The sequence below is a fragment of the Epinephelus moara genome, chromosome 2 (genome assembly GCF_006386435.1).
Source record: "Epinephelus moara isolate mb chromosome 2, YSFRI_EMoa_1.0, whole genome shotgun sequence".
NCBI lineage: Eukaryota > Metazoa > Chordata > Actinopteri > Perciformes > Serranidae > Epinephelus > Epinephelus moara.
The window spans coordinates 21,630,282-21,653,070 of record NC_065507.1 but is presented as its reverse complement, the minus strand read 5'-3'; the positions used below and the strand labels follow the sequence as shown (position 1 = coordinate 21,653,070).

The following is a 22,789-nucleotide window of genomic DNA, read 5'->3' as shown; positions in this document are numbered from 1 at the left end:
TTGACGGTTTATTGATTTTATATAAATAATATATGCTTATGCCTACCCCAGTTATCTCCTAGTGCAGCACAGGGTACTTGTAGTATTGCCTCTTTTGCCACTAAGCAGCATTGTTCTAGGGATGGCAATGTCAGTCAGTCCGCCACTTTGCTGTAAACTGAGGTATCTCATTAACTGTCATGAAATGTGGTACAGATATCCATAGTGCCCAGAGAAAGAGGCGCACCGACTTTGGTGATCCCCTGACTTTTCCTGTATTGTCATCATCAGGTCAAAATTCAAATTTTAGCCAATACTTTAGTTTATGATCGAATATCTGTATGACATTCCCGTCAGCCTCAGGTGCACTTTGCGTTCACTGTTAAGTAGCAAATTATGCTAAAACACTAAGCTAATGCTGAACATGGTCAATATTATACCTGCTAAGCATCAACATGTTAGCATTCTGATGTTAGCATTTAGCTCAAAGCACTGCTGTGCCTCAGTACAGCCTCACAGAGCTGCTAGCGTGTCTGTGTAGACCAGGGGTGCACCGTCAGGAGAGGCAAACCAGGACAATGTTTTGCCCCCCCCAAAAGAATTTGGAATAAGGGCCCCACTCATATTGGCATATTTTGAAATGATGACTTTAAGTCCCCTTAAGCCTCCCATGAAGGGACCTACCACTGCCCCAAATAACCCCCAAGTAGGACCCATTCTAGCTATATGACCTTGATGGGTCTTGATGGGCGTCTTTGACTTTGGCATTGACTTAGTTTTGTTGAGTGAGCACTGAGCTTTGAGCACATTTTTAAGGCTCTATTAATAGATGCATTCTGATCAATCATTGCATGGTTGAAGGAGATATTACCAGGTAGATTTTCCCACTGAAGCTGATAGTTTTAACACTGACTTAGGACTGTTTAACAATAGGCAGCAAACAGTTTTGCTTAGCTATCACTGCTTAAAAGTACTAAAGGTAACCAAATGACCCCAACTCCCCTTTCAACAACTCTTCTCTCTGTGTTGAATCCCTCATTGACTCGGCTGCCTTTGAAATTGGTCCAAGAAGTTTTCATGCATACATTTAATGTTGGCTGTTTTAGCCCATATTTGTGAAATGATATCTGCCAAACCTGCTCAGCTTCTGCTGACCCCTCTTAGCCAAGGTCAGCATAGCCATGCTCAAACTCGAGACATAATCCATTTTCTTCTGCCCCGGCAAAGCTCTACTGACTTGATTGTGCTGACCCAGCCGGGCCAAAGAAAGAGAGAGTTAAAGAGTGAGAGGCAGTACGAGAGAGAGAGGGCATCTCAGGCCCAAGGGCATGACACCGCGGTGCTCCGGGCCACACTAGCCCTTTAAATGTCAACACAGCAGAGAGGGGAGGGAGGGGAGAGAAATGGATGAGTAGCGGCGCTCTGTTTGAGGACAGGGAGGAATATTGGCAACTTCCGCTGTAGGAGGGTAGAGTTGGAGACTGGCAGCAGGCAGTAGGCAGCGGACAGCATGTGCTTCGTCTTTGGAGATGTTTTCTTTAAACTCCAGTCGCGGACAAGTTTGAATATTCTCTCAGGGATGAAGGGAGACATTTGGAGATCTGTGATTTCCAGCTTAATTGTGACCTCAAAGGGTGCTCAGTGTTTTGTCTTATGTCTATTACCTTGGGAACAGTCTCTGACCTTTATGTGAGGAAGTACATACAGTACCTAATTGCTCTCTCTCAACCTCGCCACCTTCTTTCTTTCTTCCTTTCTTTCTCCCTCTCTGTCTCTCTGATAGATGAAGTAAGAAATAAGATGGGTTTTCATCCGAGCATTTTAATGCAAATTGTGTTCTATCAAATTAAAAGGGCTGAATGGGAAACTGAAAATGGAGATAAAATGCCATCATTTTTCTTTATTGAAAAACAGGCTTTATGCTCACTCTGAGCCTAAAAAGTATTTCGTTGAAAAAATACATTATGCAATTTATTGTGATGGAAACACATTTGGTAATTTAAAAAAAACGCTAAATTTGACGTCCCGGTGTGCTGTCTCTTGCAAAAGTTTAAGTAGTTCATGACTATTTGATGGCTGTTATTGGTGAATGAACCGACCTCACTAGACTGTTTTTCCTCTTTCTTCTTTTTGTTCCTCCTCTGCTGTCTCTCATGGATCTCCAGGTCTGACTCTGTCACACCCTCAGCCAATCAGAGCCTTCGTTAACAGCGGCGTTGGCACGTGATTGGGAGAAGGATGGCAACCATGCCGTTTGTCAGCGAGGGGAAGTGCGTGAGTGTGGAGTGGGATTTCCTACAAGGACTACTGGCCAAGCCTCCCACCCTTCCCTGGTGAGACATGGCACACACACACAAGCACACACACACAGACACACACACACAGACACACACACACACACACACACACACACACACACAGGCTGATACTGTATAAGCCTGCGTGCATGCCCATGAATTAATCTCTGCAAGGTGAAATCCATGCATTAACACCCTTGCGCACACCGACAGCCTGAAGAGGAATTTCCTATCAATGAAACACAATCCAGGAGACATAAGTCTGATCTCCTCAGTGCTACATGTAACCTGTATTGTTGCTCACCTGCCAATCCTGTCAGAGCCGTGAATCCCCTCCCCTTAGTGGGAGATTAAGTAAATTTGGCTGGAATTATTAATGGGCAGTCATTTACAGGCGGATATAAAAACTAAGCAGAATCAATGTGTGTGTATTGATTGTTCTCGGTGGCTGGGGTCGAGGCAGTATAATAATGAGATGTTACAGAGGCCTGGCAGCGTGAGTCCACAACACACACACACACACACACACACACACAGTTTTTACTTATTAGAGAATAGCAGGGAGAAACACAACAGCTGTGTCAGCTGATTAAGATATAAACATATGTACACACACTATGTACAGCCCTTTTCTTTGTTCTGTTCTTTCTTTCGCTAATGCATCCTCACACACACATGCACACACACCACTCACACACACCACTGGTGGTCTTTCTTAGGATGAGAATCAACAACACAGATACGAGGGAGAAAGGCTGGTTCTTCTTTCGCCTCTCATTCTCTCTCTCTCTCTCTCACACACACACACACACACACACACACACACACACACACACACACTTTATTCTAGCGCAGCACCGACACAAATTGTGAAGTGGCTGTGACAACATAATTCCACCACTCAGGCCCCATTGAGGAGAGTCAATACCCAATCAGAGAGACAGGCTACCTGAGCCCCGGCCCCCCTCTGTCACTCTGCCCCTCCCTCTCCTATTGATCCCTCAATCACGGCTTCAGCTCAGTAGCCCGGGACCAGATGAGAGGGAGGGAGAGAGGGTGAGAGAGGGGGGGTTGGAGGGAGGAAGGGAGGGAAAGTGAGAGATAGGCAGCGAGAGATTGTGTGTGCATGTGTGCGTGTGTGCGTGTGTGTGTGTGTGTGTGTGTGTGTGTGTTCACATATGGATTGTGGAGCAAATGGCATTATTAGGACTCTGCTCTGCCTGATAGAAGAAGGGAGTTTGTCTGTAATTACCAGGCCAATCTGCAAGAGATGGGTCAGAATGGAGATTGTTTCACTTAAATTGCAGGAGCCGTTACCATTATGTGTACTGTATTTATGAAATGAGTTTTCTGGATTGATGCTCAGGTCATTTATACAGCGCAAGAATCAATCAACAATGGCCGTTATGATATACGACACCTTACCAGTGTTGATATTCAGACTCTCATGTCTCTCCTCCGTGCGTTCCTCTATTTCTTGCATTAACGCACCTTTCCCTTGTTCGCCTCTCAGTCTCCAGAACCTGCGTAAAGAGAAGTCTCGCAATGCGGCTCGTTCACGCCGGGGGAAGGAGAATTTCGAGTTCTTCGAGCTGGCCAAGATGCTGCCTCTGCCGGGGGCCATCACCAGCCAGCTGGACAAGGCCTCGGTCATCCGGCTGACCATCAGCTACCTGCACATGCGCACCTTTGCCAGCCAGGGAGACCCACCCTGGAGCCCTCTGATGGAGGGAGACAGCAACTGCAGCAAAGGTGAGCAAAAGGGAAACGTTTAAAAACTGTAAAGAAGAACTGCTAAGCAAACTGCATCGCTTCAGTCCACAACGCCACTGAAGAATTTCTGTCTAATCCTTCCTTTGACTTTGCATGCAATCACACGACCGCTAAACTATGATTTGCGTTCTGCCTGAACACCCAGTGAGAAGGAAACAGGGTCGTAGCCACTATTGAGGACACTGAGGTCATGTCCTCAGTACTTCCTCTTCAAATCTGAGGTTTTAGGGACAAGGAGAAGTGAACATTCTGCATTTTGTGGGCTGATTCCAGTATTTTGGACTCAATATACTTACATTTGATTACTCTTGGCACAATGAAGGATTTATACTGTAATTTCCCCACCAGATTTTGATACTGGCAGTCTGAAGAGGGCAGGAAACAGTGTTTAGGCCTTCATGTTGGGTAATCAAATTCCAGAGACTAAAATAAAAAATCAAATAAGAAAAATATTTAAGGCCTTTTATTGTCAAACTTTCCTTGGGTGGAGGAGACTTGGACTCATGATGTCATGATGTTAGTATTTTTAAAATCCTGGCTACAACCCTGTGAGGAATATCTTTATAATTTATGAATTATTGACACTTATTATGCACTTTGATGATGGCAGCGTTCAAGTATGCAGTTAAATGAAACATGGTTGCGACGGATCATCTCTCAGCTTGGCTTTCAGGCCATTCAGCCTGTGAGAAAATTATACAGCAGAAATAAATATGCTGACATTTGTTGCCAGTGGACACAAACCACTGAAATCCCCGCGTCCGTCCATCTTACATCTCTCTTTCAATCAAAAGCAGTCCTCAGCAGTCAGATCTGCCTAGTTACTGTCGCCCACAGAGACACCCCACGCCACAAAAATCCAGTTCGGACCAGGACAATTATCGAGTCCTCGATTAACGACCGTAATTACTTGTGCTGTGAATGTGACATAAACATGTGTCCATTCACAAGCCTGTAAACATACATGTGCGTATAATCATACAAGGACTCTCCATAGGCTTTAAATGTATGTGTTGTGTGTAATTCTGTGTGTGTGCGTGAGATAGATGATACACAAAGAAGGAGGAAACTATTGGTGCGATTTGTAATTACAGAAATTAACTATATAACGAGGACAGTGTAATTATACAGCCTGTCTAATTGCTACTATTACTGAGGGGAAACGATGCAGCTACAGTACAATTAGAGGTGTGTGTTTGTGTGTGTGTCTGTGTGTGTGTTCATGCCTGTTCTTTTCTAATTTGAGGAAATGTGAGCAAAAAAACAGTCATGTTAATAGCATGTTTGTGTGTGTGACTGTGTGGGGCTTACTACGACACAAGACTGTATGAACCACACACTCCTGATAAGATATAATGGTTTTAATGGTATAATAAATTGGGCTGAGTATCAATAGTGGCGCCATTGCAATACCTGAGTTATGGCACCAATACCAAAACAATACTTTCATCAAAATCCTTTTTATAAATAACAAAACCTGCGTTAAAAACTGGGGGGTGGAGCTTTAAAGATGTGGTATTTACCAGTCAGGAATTCTTTAAATGAGAGATGCTAATGGCTACATCATGGAAAATGTGTGATCCAGTGTTTTTGGGGGAATACTAAAAGTCAGAATATTTCGGCCTCTGCTACTTCGATTTTAACCAACCTTTTTTAATCTGCCTCTTGTACAGTAAGTAAGCCACGGGAGTGTGACAGTGAGCCAGCATGGACAATACCAGATTTCAGAAACTGAAGCATCCATCCATCCATTTTCTGTAACCGCTTATCCTCTTAAGGGTTGTGGAGGGGCTGAAGCTGATCGCAGCTGACACTGGGCGAGAGGCGGGGTACACCCTGGTCAGGTCACCACAGGACTGACACACAGAGACAGACACCCATTGTGCTCATATTCACATCTAAGTCACCAAGCAGGGGTGTAAATATGGAAAGTGCAGATGATTGAGATTGCCACCTCGGAATTACACCTGTGCTCAAAGAAGAACTCACATTCTATTAAAAATATTGCCCCAAAAAATGCAAACCCATATTTTTCTTTTCCTTTTTGGTAAATTAGTCAGTAGCGATCTATAACGATATTATATGCTTATTCTACATAAAATAGAAAAACCATACCTAACTATATATATGAAAAACTATCCAACTAAATTAATAATTTCTTATTTTCTTTGATATTTTTGTCATATACAGGTATGTGATGATGATTGTTGATTCGATACGGTTGCTTGTTTAGGCGCAAAATCTGTCAAGACTGACAAGATGAGCACATCTACAAATCCAGTGAACAGTCATGGCTTTTAAGCATAAAAGCGGCAGTAAGAAAGGACGAGAGAAACGAAAAGGGGGAAGACGTAGCAGCGCTCCCTAATTCAATTCAGTTCAATTCAATTCAATTCAATTCAATTCATACTTTATTAAAGACACATCTCAAGGAGAGGTCCATAGCACAATAAGAGTAAGACTAAATTAGATTCATTTGGCTTTTCGTTAACAGTCACCAGGTGTATGTGTGCACTTTATAACTAGTAACGAGCGTTCACTAGGTCCTGTCACGATAGCATGCACTGAGGCCCATGGTAACTGCTTCACGCCACTGACACCAAGTAATCTAACCTGCATGTCTTTGGACTTGGGACGCTGGAGAGCCTGAGGAGTGAAAATGAAGCAGCTAAATGGAATTGAGCCATCATTAATTGTATTATTTACACCTGTGCTTCTCCTACTGTGACATGTTAAAATGTCTTTTGAAAGTGAAAAAGGCCCATTGATGTTCAAAGTGGCAGGCACTGTTTCACTTTCTGTACATTGATTACGTAAGGTACATAGGTTTTACTAATTGCAAAACATTACAGGACATTATGAGAATTACTGAACTGAACACAATTAGTAGGCAGTATGGACCTGAAACTAGGTATGGGACAAAATATAAGAGTTCCATTTCACAATTATCCTGGCCAAAATAATTGTGATTCACAATATGACACTGATAATTATCAAAATATGCTTAAAACTCTTAAAATAGGACTAAAACATCAATCCATCACTTTGCCTTATATAAGAAATAAATATTGTTACTGGATCACAGAGAGAACAAACATCTTTTTTTTCCTACGAAAGCCAGGCTTTACAACTATTTGAAATGTCGCCATGTCATTCGATATGAAATATGCCAATATTTGATTGAGATCTTTTGCGTTTTTTGAGATTGGTGCAAATGCAGCCTGTTTTTGAATAGTCTTTTGTAATGTTCGTCGTCCAGCAGTCTCTTTGGGTGCTTTTAGACATGATTATCATGATTATCCTGATGAAGGAAGTTCACTATGATCAACTTATTGTGTGTATTTTTTATCACGATCCATGATTTTTGATACTTGACAGTTTTCAATATACTACACACTCTTTTCAGTTGAGTTTCCCAGCCATAAGCATCTCGTGATTTCACAGGAATACCTCACTGTGCACCAAAAGCATCCCACTCAGAGAGCTCATATTGCATTATACATACATGATGAGCCCTAATCTATAGCCACGTTATCAGAAAATATACATTATTATGGGTGAACCCATTGGGATCCATCGATATCTAATCAGCCATGCAGCGCTGCACATTCTGAATGTCTGAGTGATATCCATACACCGTGTAGCCCACAGCCGCGGCCTTGACTGAGCTCTGCACGTAGTGAATTGTTTTGCCTCGGTGTTCCAGGCTCTCCTTCGGCCTTGATAGAACGTACCTGTTTAGAAAAGTAGGTGTGCGGGTAGCCGTGCTGTCCTGTGCATGAACTGGAGGTGTGGTAGAAAGACAAATGTGAGGTATGCTGTTTACACCACAATGAGAAGCATTTCTCGTACAAATGTGAACCATAACTGTGGATATATAGAATCCTGCAGCGGCTGCGCGAAGGTCAGAGAAAATTGTGAGGCATTTGAAAAACACAATGAATCGCGTGTCAGCTGCGGTCGGTATTACACCCTGAATTATCTTGAACATTTGTTCCACCAGGTCGGGATCTGATATCTTGAGTATTTTATTAAATGTTTGGAGATTTTTACAAGCAGGTCACACAGTCTCAGCGGGGCCAGGGCTGAAAATGCGATGCTAATTTGGACATCAGTTTGAACAAGTCTACCCACAATGCATTGGCAGGGTTTTAAGTGTGATGCATGACTTTAATTCCGTTAGTGGAATGTGGTCAGAGATCCAGCTGAAAGGGAGAAGAGGACGGAGAGGAGGGGAAGGGACAAATGTAGAAGGAATAAAGAGAGAAAGAGGAGAGGAAGGAGAGGAGTCTGAAGAGAGAGGAGAGACGGGGTGGAGGGATGGCGGGGGGTTTGCATTCCTCCACTCTCCCTCTTGTCCAAGGGTTTTTGGACGGGCGAGGGCCAGCGGAGAGGGAAGGAAGGTGGAGGGTGGAGGAGAGGAGAGGGATGGAGGGAAGGGGAGGGGCCGGTGTGGCTTTTGTCTGCTTCCCACGTTTCAAAGCCAGTCTTGAAAAATGAATAGACAGAGGAAAATCAATTGCATGACCTTCACAGAGAGAAAGAAGGAGAGATTGAGAGAGCAGGAGAGGGGGGGAAAGAAGGAGGAGAGAGACAGATTATGGAAGGAGGGAGCAAACGAAAAGGAAAGGCTGAAGGGAGGAAAAGTAAAATGACCCATGATATTCATTCCCATTCTGTGTGTGAGAGGTGTGTGTGTGTGTGTGTGTGTGTGTGTGTGTGTGTGTGTGGTGTGTGTGTGTGTGTGTGTGTGTGTGTGTGTGTGTGTGTGTGTGTGTTTGTACCTATTTGCACAGCGCATTGAAGGACTAAACCCTTTTATTTGAAGCCATTTATATTTCAAAACATCTTTGTATTGAGTAAATTTTGTTTTGGGGAACTGTTTCTTTTTTCTGTTTCTCTGCCTTTTAAATGTCCCGTTAAAGCATTACTCCACTTTATTTTAACCAGAGCCTTATTTCCTATTGGTTGTGATTAAATTGCCCCCCGGACTGTAATGTGATTACAGCAGCAATGTTGCTAAAAAGCAGTCTTAAGGGGCAAGAAAGGCAAGTGAACAGGGCCCACCTTTGATCTGGATCAGAATGATCCTGATTTGGAAATCTCATCTTTTGCTATCTAGGATCAGCTAATCCACTTTATTTGTTTTATTTGTTAGATTGAATCATCCTCATCCAGAAAGAATATTAAAGATTACCAAATCTGGATAACCAGTGCTCTAAATGGGACTACATATCACAATTTAGACCAACCGCTGTATTTAAAGAACAACAGGTAGAACGAATGAGGGACGAACTTGTTAGAAACTTCTTTTGACTGTGTTGTTGTAATTATTATAAAGCAATGCACAAGAGTTAAAATTAATCTCAAACATTTTCATTCAAATAAATCTATGTTCGGTCACTCTCTATCACCGGATGATGTAAGACAATGGCGATTGAGCCTACGACCCACTGATGAAAGCCTTTCATTTGCAGTATCAAGAACTGGGTGTCTGTGGTGAAACATACTCATATGCATACTCAAACACACTGCAGTTAATCCAGTGTCTTACTCAGCATCCTGTTAATCTGAACCTCATCTATGTTGTGCTCTGATGTTTAGCTAGCTGCAGGATCTTTACTAGCAGCTACTCCCTCGTAATTATTAACGGTAGTAGGAATGTAAAGTTGGGTCTGTGTGACTGAGCAAAAGTCCATAGTATTACAAGCAGACGAACCATTTAACCTTTGCCCATAAAAAAACTGTTATCTGAGCATGTTTGAGGATGAAAAAGAAGATATTAACCCCAAAATAGGAGAGAGGACAAGTTCAGGCTTGCCATCGCTTATCCCTGTGTCACATGACTCACACACTGCAGTTACTGATGATGGCCATAGGTGCTGCCAAAGAGAACAAGACGGAGATCTTTTGAGATTTTAACTTAAAGTTATCTTTGTTTGATATTGACAGCTATTTGAAGGATTATTTTATGGGGACAGAATCCTTACATTTTTTGTTTTACTTTACTGTACTTAAGAGTCTAATAGGTAGCCTAATGTCTACAACAGTTAAACAAATCAACTGCTAAATATAAATAGATGTGTATATATTTGACCAATTTAAAAATGTTATTACATTTTCTTCTTAAAATTCACCTTGAATCCACCTTCCTGCTGGGATCAGGGTAATCCTGATTTTTGGATCAAAGGTATCCCAGTCCTACGAAAAAGTTTTTGAAAAGCACACACTGAGGCTTTAGGGGCTGTACACACGCCGCGTTTTTTGCGCCTTCAAATTCATTAATTTCTAAGTTGACACACGACAGGCGCACTCAAATGCCAGAGTGATGACATCGTGGCACGCACACGTTCCCAAGTGCCCTGAGTTCAACTTTTGGAGCGCAGCAGCGCGCACTGCATGTCATGTGACCAGGAACAACTAATCATAGCCGACAGATATCTTTCCCTTCTTCCGTAAATATCAGCCTGTAATAAATGTGGAAAAGTTGATCATTTTGGTGCAGGGGTACCAGAGCTTTACATCTGTCCCACGGGTGATAGGCCTACGCACTTTTTAAACAGTGCTTGGAAGGAGATCAGCTCTGCACTCATTTCAGATAAACGATACCGTGCTTGTTGAGGTTGCTTAACAACTTTAGACGCAACCTGCTGTTGCGCTCTTGAAAGCCGGCAAAAAAAAAAGGCACAAAAGTAGCGCCCAGTGTCCAACCTCGCGTTTTCCAGGTGGATAAACATGCAGCATGTGCACAGCCCCTTAAACCAGATCAAAACCAAGACTAGATTACGTAATCAAATCTGTTTTCAGAATCCTTTTTTTTTTTCTTTTGAAAAACCCATTTTCAAGATTTGGTTCAATCCAATAGCTGGAATCCGTTCAGATTACTTCTGAACAACTGCGCACAAAGGGTCAGACAGGTTGTAAACAAGCTAACAGTTTAGCTGGATTAGCTGAATCTCATTATTTAATGGGTAAAAACAAATATAAGCAGTAGTAACCCCTCATTGGACAAGAAAACAATGCACACACAACTACGCTAAGTACAGTAGGCTTAAACAAGAATCAGAAAGTCAGCAACATCAAGTGTGATGGATGTTAATGTCATAAGATTTGGTAATAACCTAAACGTGTCTTTTTTTTCTTTTACAAATTAGTTGAAGGTTTGTTTTAAATTAACTCAACACCAGGCTCTAAGGCAGCGTTTCACTGCACTCTCGTTTTGAACATATGTAGTGTGTTTCACCTCTGACCACACCCCTGAGTCACTGTATGCTCTGGTCAGAGGTGTGCTTTACTGCACATCTGACCACACCCAACAGTGATGTCACTGTGCACTGGAGTACCCTCCTACATCACCTCAGTAATTTACATTTTTGATTGCACAAATTTTCTCTCCTCAAATCTGTGGCAACTCAACCTTTAACAGGTGCAACACGGCAGCTGGAGAACCCCTCAGTGTTTCACAAGGTACAGTACAATGACAACTCACTGCCAGCAACAGGGCCAGCTCAAGTGTTTTACTGTCTCTGTTAGTGAGGTCAAACACACCTCTCTCCTCCCCAGCGTTGGTGACATTGACTTTCATTCCGCCTCCACTCGCTCCCTCTCTCCCTCGTCTCCTTTCTTTCATTGCCTATATCTCCCTCGCCTCCCCTTCTGTCTCCCCCACCTCCTCTCGTTTTCCCTGCATCTGCCTCCCCTCTAATTCACGGCGTTTAAAGCAGCCGGGGCTTTTAAGGGAAGTTAATTGCACTCAAATTATGTTCGACCGCAAAAGGAGTGAGGGAGCGACGGAGGAGAGACGGAGAGATAGAGAAGAGATAGATGGAAGGAGGGAGGGATGGATGTCAGAGTGAGAAGATAATTGCGCCAGAGAGGGACGCTGCGATTAGGGTCACTCTTTCTCCCTCTGTCTGTCGAACAGACGAAACGTCACATTTGGATGGTAGTAAACAACTTGGCAGGTGATCAGGCTCTTGTTTTGAAAGGGTGAAAGTACGGCAGCGGAGCCAAACTTGAGAGACAAAGACGGAGAAGAAGACAGAGAGAAGGAGGTGGATGGGAAGAAAGAGGGGTTCACTGCATCTGTTATCTGTTTGGTTCCCATGGTAACATCCTAACCTGGTTTAAAAGGTTGACACTATGGGGGTGGAAAGGGAGCCGATGTTCGTGTATATGGTTATGTGCATGTAGGCAGGGGGATGTTTGGGTGTGTGCGCGTGTGTGCGGCCATTACTCATGGACTTAACTGGGACTAAATTATGTATTAGACAGAGGTATAATGAAAATCATTCAAATGAAATTTCTATCTTTTCTTCTCGTGGAGCGCTGGGGAGACCCCGAGAATTGACCTGCGAGTCAGACCATAATTAACGTGTCCGATCGCGCCCCGTCCCATTCTGTCTCCTATTCCCACAATGAAATTAAACCTCGCAGCAGAGTCCTGGGGAAGCTAATGAAATGGGAATGTGACAGAAAGGAGCGATCAAAGACCTCAGGTGCACACACGGGTCTGCAGCCAGGACTGTACACAAGCACGTACACGGAAGCACAAAAGATGTTTGTATATTTACATAAACAGTTTTAAAGGATAATTCCAGTTTATTACAATCTTTCCTCTTCTCCTCCACTATTTCTGTGACAACATTGTACTCACCAAAATAACTGCTGAGATCTGGGAACGTGGCAGCCATGCTACAACAAAGTCAGACGGGGTAAGGAATGAGTCATCAGACAGCAACACTTAAGGCTGATTACCTAAACCACTATTTGGAGGTAAAACCACAAGCTAGTGCGAAAGGTTGGCGATCATCCTGCATGACTTATATTACTGGCACATGAGATTTGTGTCCAAGTGAGCACCATTACTCACTTCTCAGCACTCATTGTGTATTTCCTGTAAGTTTGGGGCAAAGCAGGGAAGGATTTAGGGGGATATACTGGCAGAAATGGAATAATATAATGTAATGAATATGTTTTCTTTAGTGTATAATCACCTAAAAATAAGAATTATTATATTATTACTAGAGCACTTGGAGAGTGCAGACCTCTGCCAAGCAGCTCGGATTTCCCGCCATTTTATTATTTTATCCAATTCGCTTCAGCCGATCACCACCAAAATTGTATCATCTGTTCCTTGTGCTATTATCAACCTTTCCTGAAAACTTCATCAAAATCCATTCAGAACTTTTTGAGTTATTTTGCAGACAAACAGACCAATGCTGGCGAAAACATAACCTCCTTGGCGGAGGTAATAATAAAGATTGCCATGTTGCACCACGTTTCCACAGTAGCCCAGAACAGACAAACCAAACTCTGACACAAGAAAGGGCCATTGGCGTCTTTGAGTTTTCATGTTTTTGCACTGTCATGTTGGCTGCAGTAGTTTGGAACCCCTCCACAATGAGAGCATCGAAAAAACACAGATTTTTTTTTACGTGAAACTGCTTTATTCAGTGTTTTATGCCATTTTTAAATCACTGGGTCTGTTTGTTTTGGAGAGGAAGAGACCTCTGTCTGACAGTAAGATCCTCCTGAACGTCTGAAACAGAAATAAGGTGAGCACACATTAAGTTATTAGAGAAGCACATTAGCAGATGCTGGGCAAGCCACCCATCTGTGACGTGCCAAAGAACATCGCAGAAAAACTGATTTGCAACGTGAAACCGCTTCATCCAGTGTTTTTACCAGTTTTAATCACCTGGTCTGGAGGAAGGGACCTCTGCAGATAATAGGCTCCAGCTAAAAACCTTCTAAACAACGAACACTGAAGGAATTCTAACTGAGAGAAGTTTCAGCTTGTTGCAATCTGCAATCCTCGCTCCTAAATGCTACGAAATCCCCCTAAATGTTACTCACTGTTCCTTTAAACACGCCACAAGATACAAATACACAGCAGTGTGAAGTATAAAGTGTTTTAGTTCAGTCTGACAACTGCTGAAAAAAGAGCTTAGATTTTCACCATAAATAGATCCTACTGTAAATGATCTTTTTAGAGCCCAGCAGGTAGCGAGGGTAATTTTTGCAATTTGCTTGTATTGCATGATTCAGTTAAGTTATAATCCAGATCAAAATTGTTTCAGTCCAATTTAAAGGAAAGTGGAGGTTTCAAACACAAGTCAGCAATGAAGAAAACCGCATAACAGCAAACATGAATGTTAACAGTGAGCGACTTTATTCATTGAAGTGGCTTTTCAAATTTTTCATGGGGATGGACATGCATTTAACACTTGGACACTTTTCCCACCAAAATTGCTCATGTATGCAGGTTTTTTTTACCGTGGGAAAACTCGTTAAAGACAGGCGATAGACTGCTCTCCCATTGCCAATAGACCAGTATGACTTTGGCTTTTTTTTTCTTGGTGTGTCTTGTTGGGAAGACAGGTTAGTAAACAGTAGAAAGCAGCATCGAGGCCAGTGGGCAGTGGTTACTTCTTTTTTGTATCTCTTACGTACTCAGTTTCTCTCTCAAACTCGGTGCTGACTAAATTTTGAACAATGTTTGAGTCCTTCTTGGGGGGCCTCCCTGGTGTAGTGGTTAGAGCACTCATCCTCCATGCGGACGGTCCAGGGCTCAAATCCTGCTGGGGTCGACGTCAGCAAAGGCATGCGGTCACAAGAGGCTCCCACCGCCGAATCAAACGGGATCGGATTCCCCAAGGAGGCTGCTGGATAAGAGAGTAACTCTTGAATCTGTGCCAAGTCCTCAACGAGGACGCGTCTCAAGCCCATTGTAGACGGGAGGTTCCAGATGTAAAAGCAGATTCAGTTTGAGCGCTTCTTGGATGGAGACAGACAGTATTTTATTGCGGCTCATCATTGCGCCACACCGGCAAAGGGATTAAAATCAGCTCATCTACCCAGTCGTCATCATTCAATCACTGCTGACCGGAGTCGAATGCAGCTGGAGCCAATAACTACTTGTGACTACTGCAGAGTCATGTCCCGGGAATGAATGCCAATTGTAACCTTTACCATTATACAAAAGCCAAATGTTAGTAGTTTTTGTTCAGTGGGACTTTACAGATTCACACAATGCAGTTTGGTTAGATTAATGCCCCCGTTTTATTCCAATTCAGGCACTACTTATTGCACAAGAAAACTTTGCAGACAGCTACGGTAGGTGAGGCAGGTCAAATCTGAACCAGGGGGTAAAGTGTGATGGGACAGTTTGGGTGATTATTTTGTTGTTTGACCTCATTTTCTCTTCCAAATAACTTTGGCTGCTCCAGGTGTTTGTTAAGAAGCTTTGTGAGTAACTAGCTGCTTGTGTTTTATTTCTCATTTGACTTTAAGTTTTAGTGATGATGCAACTATCATAGATCTCAGCAGTGGACTGATTACAGTTGCAATAAACAACTTTTTTGTGAAATGAGGGATCATTACCAACACTTCGGTTGATGTTGTTCAGATAATCTGGCTACGCTGCCGGTTTGTTAACACCTGTCTTACCGAAATTTTCCTTTAGATGACAAGACAAGGTATTACAGAGGTGATAATATTTAAAGACACAAACAGAATAATGCAAGGCCCTCACACACACACACACACACACACACACACACACACACACACACACAGACAGAAGTAGGGGTTCACAGCGTCACTACAGAAGGATCTTTGTTCTCAGGGTGAGATACGAACACCGCTGTGAGACTCTCTCTTCACATGTGCGCACGTTTGTGCTTGTGTTCTCACACACACACACACACACACACACACACACACACCAGGTCCAGTGTTTTGGTTTCCTGGCTGCCCTATTGTACCCTGGCAGTCTTTAATAAATGGTCCTCTGTGTATTTGTGAGCGTGTGTGAGTGTGTAGACTCATCTGTCAGCCCTCCTGGCCTCTTGTCACATCCAGCGTTTCCTTCGCCCCGCTGACACTACTCAGCGCTACTGATCACCCGCCATCACCTTCACTCCTCTGGGGATCTGTGGCATGAAACTCAAGACACACACACTCCATGTATTTTCTTTCAATTGTGCATGCAGCCTGCACAAACTAACATCACGGTGTGTGTGTCTTGTTTTTGATTCACTCTCATATGGTCATGATGGGGGTTGCTTCCCTCAGACTCCCCAGCGCTGCAGCTCCATCGCAGCCCCACAAGGGAGCCTGATAGGCAGGCAGAGAGCGAGATGGGCTCCCCATCCCCCTCCAGGCAGCGACTGGCTAGGCTGAAGGGTCCCAGCACCAGACCCCCTTTCATAGCCCTGAATGGACTTGCCTTATTTATATTCACACTCTGTCACACAGGGGGACCCCAATCTCACAATGCCACTGTGGCTTTGTCCGGCAACTCTGTATTTATGTGTGTGTGTGTGTGTGTGTGTGTGTGTGTGTGTGTGTGTGTGTGTGTGTGTGTGTGTGTGTGTGTGTGAGTTTGTGTGTGCGCACGGGTATTTGTGTTGTTTAATCGGAGGGCATGTTGCCGCTGTGTAGTCTGTGCATGAGAATTCATTGCTGTGTGTATTCCTGATGTGTGTGTGTGTGTGTGTGTGTGTGTGTGTGTGTGTCTATAGCTCTAATGGAATGCCTCCCTCCTCTATTCACCGAACCCACATCACAAGCAGGCAGCTGGGCAATATAGTGTGATTGTATATGTGTGTGTGTAGGTGTGTGTGTGTCTGTGTGTGTGTGTGTGTGTGTTCCGACCCTCCCTCTGTGTTCAGTTGTAACCCAGAGCAGCGCTTTCATTTTCCTGTCATAACGTGTATTGATTTCCCTCAGCCTTGCAGCGACACACACACACACACACACACACACACACACACACACACACACACAGATATCCGATGATCCTTAAAGTTGCACACACATGCGCACATTCATATGCTCTTGTACACACACATTTCGCGTGCACACATACATAGTTTGTCTCTGCCGGATAAGGAACATTGTGTTCAAAAGCCGCCCTGTTGGAGTGAGATTACTTCTCACGTATGGTCGCCACTTTTGCAATCACACACTCGCAGGTGCACACACACACACCGTCACATACTCTTTTTGACATAAAACAGTAAATACGGCTGATTGCTAAATTAATCTTCCACGTCACTGCAGCCCCTCGTGCCCGGCTTTGCTTGGGAGAAAGTGATCACTCTCGCCTTCCTTAGTGTTTTCTCATTTTCCCTGCTGTACCCTCTCTGCTCCTCTCGTACCTATCTTCACCCCCCTCCCCTACCTAACCACCTCCAACTCTATTTGTATTGTAATTGCCTTGGTAAACAGCACCACTTTGGCACTGAAGCAGCTCTGATAGCTTGTGTTTGGGATGCATTAAGAGTGGCGATGCAGACACCATGAGTGTGTGTGCGCGTGTGTGTGTGTGTTTGTTTGCGTGTCTGGCAGCAATTGAGTAGTGTGCGTCACATAGCATCCCCTCCGTATGCTCAGTTTTTTTAGACACGCAACCGTCTCAGTCGATTCTTCTGTTTATCAGACATGATTTGTTCGAGTTTAGCTTTTCATTTTCAGTGCAGATTTAAAGACGTCACAGAAATGCAGCATTATCACCAGCCCCAGACGTATTTACAGATAGTTACTGTAAATCCGAATATTTCACAGCTTTATTAACCCAATCTGAAAGTGGCTAAGTTTATTAATATCCTGATCCCTACAAGTTTCCACAGAGTTACAGTACGCAGCTTCTCTTGGAGTTTTTCACCTTTTGTAGTTGTCCAGAAAAGTGAGCTGGATAAAGGTTTGTAAGAAAACAGGCCCCACGCCTCTTTCCTTCCTAAATTTTTTCTTGCACCTTCGGTCTTCTAAATTGACAGATACAAACAAATTCAGCAAGACTGTAAGTGTTTGAGTATTAGTAGAGAGACAACAATCAGTGGAGAGAAATGGGAAACAACATGCAACAAAACTCCACAGTGGGACTCAATCTGAGGACATTGCAGTTGAGGCTCCTTAAACCCCTCAAAAACCTCCTTTTAAATACCTTATTTTACAGTGTAGCAAAAATTATGTCATTTATAAATCTTGTCTCTGCAGTGCAGTATGTGGTAGATGGACAGATACCATGTCAAATCTGTACTTGACATGGCAAACTAAAACTGGAATCTGGGTGTTCAGGATGACTGCAGATTTCATTATTGCTCTCAAAGCTTTTGAATAAACTTATAGTATCAAGTAAATGTTGATGTCTGTCAGTCAGTACGTTTACATGCAGATTGAGAAAATCAAATTATTGGCTTCGTCCGACTGAAACCGGACTTTTAAATGCATGTAAAGAGCTTAGTCCAACTGAAATTGGACTATCCGTAGCTCGACTAACACACCTAGATAATTTGATTGAAAATCAAACTATTGCTGCATGTATCCACTTAGTCCGACTCGAGTCGGACTCGGCGTTCTGCGCATGCACCACTTTTTCTTTCGTGGGCTTTCGATGAAGAAGGAGATGGCGTGGCAGCAGTGCAGTAACTCCCAGAAAAACAAACAAACACACACCATGGTGACCGAGAAGCAGAAGACGCACTTCTGGACAGATGAGGAAACTACATTAATGCTTCGACAGCTAAAGGAGATAAACATTTTGAAGTTTATGGATGGTATGAAAACGTGAAACACGGATTTATTAAAATAAAGTTTCTGAACAAGAACCGGAACTAGTTCAATACGCACTGTATTAAAAAGGACACAGCGCCGCCCATCGAGGTGGACTCAGACGTACTTGGTCAGAAATGCGATTTTCTCTTCTGCATGTATACTCAGACAAGACAAGAAGTCTGACTTGACTGATTAGCTGAGCTATGAGCTTAGCTCGACTACTGCGTGCATGGAAACGTACTGAGTGTCTTATGTGTGTTTGTCTACTTTCTCTCCGCAGTAAGACGATCATCTCATTCCCTGGCCACTGACATGTTTGAGCAGCACCTAGGGGCGCACCTCCTGCAGGTAACAACCACAGCACCCACACTTTCCTCCTCCTTCTTCTTCTGTGATAATTATTATGCAACTTCATATGTTTACATTATGTATTTTAGATGTTTTCACTGTAGTGATTAAACTGTGTCACTATCCTGTTTTCAAAAATGTCAAACTGCCCGTTTTTAACGTTAAATTTTTAGGTAGTCCAGGGAGTTTTATTTAGTATGAGAAGTAGGTAAATTTTAATTTTTTAATTCCTCCATTTATCTGAAAAGTTTAAAATCTATATAAGGCTTCCTTTGGACAGTTGTGCTTTAATGTTTATGTAGGGAAACTTTTGCTTTTAGGAATGAACCACAAGGTCAGTCTGATCCAGGATTTCCGAGCACATTTGTCTCATAAGTGAGTGCATTGTGCCACAGTGTGTCAGTGCTTGCGTGTACACCTCAAATCTTCTTCAAACTCCAATCGCACACTTTCCCATTCACACACATAGACACCCACACATTTCATATACTTCAGATGCTCGGACGATATCATTGGCTGCCAAAGAATGCCTCCCTGAGCACTGACAGATGAATGGAGCCTGAGGGGGATTCTGGGGCAGGAGGGCTGCAGGGATGACGAAATGCAGGATGTAGAGACAAAGAATCAGAGCTGGTGTGAAGAAGGTAACACTGCAGGTTGTGGTTTAGACCAGGAGGAAGCTGAGGGAGGAAAGATGGTTGGGAGTGCAACCAAAGCAGAGAGGGATATAGAAAAACTTGAAGGATCTTAATGCCTTATGTCTTATGTAAAGCACTTTGAATTGCATAGTTGCTGAGAGGTGCTAAACAAATATATTTGCCAAGTAGGAAACAGGTAGGAGTGGGAACAGGTAGAGAGAGGGGGAAAAGAATAGACGCTGAGAATTTAGAAGTGAGAAGGTTGCGGTAAAACAAAGAAACGTTACATATGTCTGCTCTCCTCTGGCATTTTAAAGAGGAAGGGAGGCTTAGGGAACGGCGCTGATAGAAATCAAATTAACGCTCCAGAAAAACTGTATGATTCTTTCCTCCCAGCCGTCCTCCCGCCGTAATAGCCTGATAATTGCACTTTAGTTCTCCGACATTCAGGCGGCTGGTTTCTCCTCGCCGCGACACACGACGCCCCACACCCCGGCCACACATTTGCATACTGGATGTGTCAGTTGCATAAATTACCACTGCCACTTTAAGCACTGGGCCGCCAAAATAGCAATCATTCTTCTAGAGCAAAGTGGCCCTGGTTTGTGTGTGTGTGTGTGTGTGTGTGTGTGTGTGTGTGTGTGTGAGGCTCACTCCTGGATGCTTGTTATGACGATTAATATTATTCTCTGAAGCAGTCCTCTCTAATGGCCTGGCTGTATACCTTTCACTTCTCATTAGAATCACTGCAGGCTGTAATGACTCTGGTTCTATCTGTGTCTGTGTCCGAACCGGTGTCTGGGCGAGTGTTTACGTGTGTGTGTGTGTGTGTGTGTGTGTGGCCGGAGACACAGGATGAAGCTCTGGTTCTGAGTTTATTACAGTTGATTGAAACAGCTCTGGTCTATAAGCTCAGTTTCTCGTGTCTCTTTGCTCTATTTTTTTGTGTGGGTTTGTGTGTGCTTGTCTAAATGTCTGACTTTGTGTGTGTGTCAGTGTGTGTGCGCACACATGTGGCATTTTTGTCTCAGTGCTGCTTTCTGTGTGTTTAGTTATGCAGGCCTTGTTGACAGCTGTTGTGTGTAGCTGCAGCTTGCATCTATGGGACTCGTTTCATGTCTGTTCACATTCATGCGTGTGTGTGTGTTTGCATGTGTGTGAGCGCTTGTGCTTGTGAATTGAGAGAAGAGGCCACAGGGTGACGGGTTGTTTGTTCTCTAGCTCATTGTAATTTGTTCGATACACACTAATTGCTCTAATTTGTCTGTCTTGTTGTTTCTGTTTGCTGTTATGTGTGTGTCGGTGTGGGTGATGTGTGTGTGTGTGTGTGTGTGTGTGTGTGTTTTTTTACGTGCACAGTCTCTGGATGGCTTTGTGTTCGTGGTCAGTCAGGAGGGACGTTTCCTCTACATCTCAGAGACAGTTTCTATCTACCTGGGACTCTCACAGGTAAGACGACCTCATTGCGCACACACACACACACACACACACACACACACGCTAGAATAATCCTTTGTACACAAGTGCATTTGCACACATGTGCCTATCTTCTGCTTACGCTTTCATATCCCCTCCCAGGAGTGTGTGTGTGTTTGTGTGTGAGTGTGAATATCTTTGACTGCACTCTTCGCGCTCATCTCTGGAGTGCAACTCTCACGGGGGCAATGCCGCTCTCTCTCTACGTCTCTCCGCCACCCTCTCTCCCTCTCCAGGTGCTCACCTCTGTTGATTGCCTGTGGCCTCTTGTACTGTGAATGTTAAGTCCTGCCATTTTGCCCAGATGCATAAATAATAACAGTAATTACTGGCCCAGCAATCAAAGTGTCGCCCCAGCGCGCTGGGCCTGTCTAGGGGAACAAATCGATAGGCATCTTAAAAGCCACATTGATTGTAGGGAGGGGGAAAAACACCAAGGGGGATGGGAAGATAGATAGAGACAGCCGGAGAGAGAAAGAGAGGGGGAGGAAAGGAGGAGAGGTGTGATAAGAGAGAGATGTTTGGAAGTAAGAAGAATCGGTACAGCATGAGAGAGAGAGAGAACGAGGGAAGTTAGTGCTACAATAACAGAAGTCACTGAGTGTTTTTATAAGTGTGGAAATTCGCTCTGATTGAGTGTCTGCCCTTGGCGACATTAAAGGATAAGTTGAGTTTTTTTCCACTCTATCTTTGCACAATACTCACATGCTGTATGTACATTGAAAGAGTCATTGGTCGCTGTTATCATTTCCCCTGTCTATACTGGTTGCGAGGCAAAATCCACAGTCCTCACTCTGTAGAAATGCACCATGGAGTCAAGTGGGTATCTGCCAAAGTTACAGTCATTTTAGTAATGACTGTAATGTACGAATACCACATGGGCAGTGCTTCCCTGCCAAGCAATGGCAGAGGGATGCTTTGTGCTGGCCTCATGTAGTTTTGTCTCCAGGACACCACACAGATATTATGTGACAATAAGGACCCAATGAATACATACTCAATGTTGTCAACATGTTCTCACTCCCAGCTCGAATATGCAGTTTGATCAGTGGCCCTACATTTCAAACTATGACGCTCTAGGTATCCCTCTAGCATCAGTTTTGGACACTTAGGGACAGCGTGTCAATTTCCACTTGGTCTTTTCAAAATAAACGACAAGAAAAAACAGGTTTCATCACCAAAGCTATTTTAGGTTTAGGCAACAAAACTACTAGGTTAGGTTTAGAAAAAAGATCCTGGTTTGGGTTAAAATAAGTCTGTTGGTCAGCCCTGTGATAGTCTGGCGACCTGTCCAAGGTGTACCCCGCCTCTCGCCCAATGTCAGCTGGGATAGGCTCCAGCCCCCTGACAGGATAAGCAGTTAGTTACGGAAATGAATGAATGATTGTCATGTTTCTTAAGTAAGTTATGACTACATCACATAACCCATGTGTCACATTGTTACTTAATGTAGTTTAAAGCAGTGGTTCCCAACTGGTGGTTCGTGGGTCCATTCTGAATGGATCACAAGTGACTCGCAAACATGTCTAGTTCGTAAAAAACATTCTTTATTTTTTAGCGAAGTGAATTTCCGGCACACAGCTCCATTTTTTAAGTGTTGTTTCCTGCTGTAGAGTGAGTGACTAACGGACAGCTACTTGACAGACAGCAATCTAGCTCAATGACATGGCCAAATGCAAACATGACACTGAATGTGTTAAAATGTGTGGACCTTGA

At 43.5% G+C, this 22,789-nt stretch overlaps 1 protein-coding gene across 4 annotated transcripts in view; it reads left to right on the top strand.

Annotated features, from left to right (window-relative positions):
• The window catches only part of npas1 (neuronal PAS domain protein 1), a 76,030-nt gene that overhangs the window by 39,158 nt on the left and 14,083 nt on the right, over window positions 1-22,789 (top strand). For 2 of the 4 annotated variants that reach the window (XM_050061984.1, XM_050061974.1), the window contains 4 exons: window positions 2,145-2,312; window positions 3,790-4,028; window positions 18,892-18,959; window positions 20,957-21,046. In XM_050061984.1, the coding sequence (XP_049917941.1) occupies window positions 2,218-2,312; window positions 3,790-4,028; window positions 18,892-18,959; window positions 20,957-21,046 (492 nt within the window). In that variant the 5' untranslated portion in view covers window positions 2,145-2,217. Of the gene's footprint in view, window positions 1-2,144; window positions 2,313-3,297; window positions 3,333-3,466; window positions 3,551-3,789; window positions 4,029-18,891; window positions 18,960-20,956; window positions 21,047-22,789 lie in introns of those variants that run through there. The other 2 variants (XM_050061993.1, XM_050061999.1) reach the window with 2 other exon arrangements.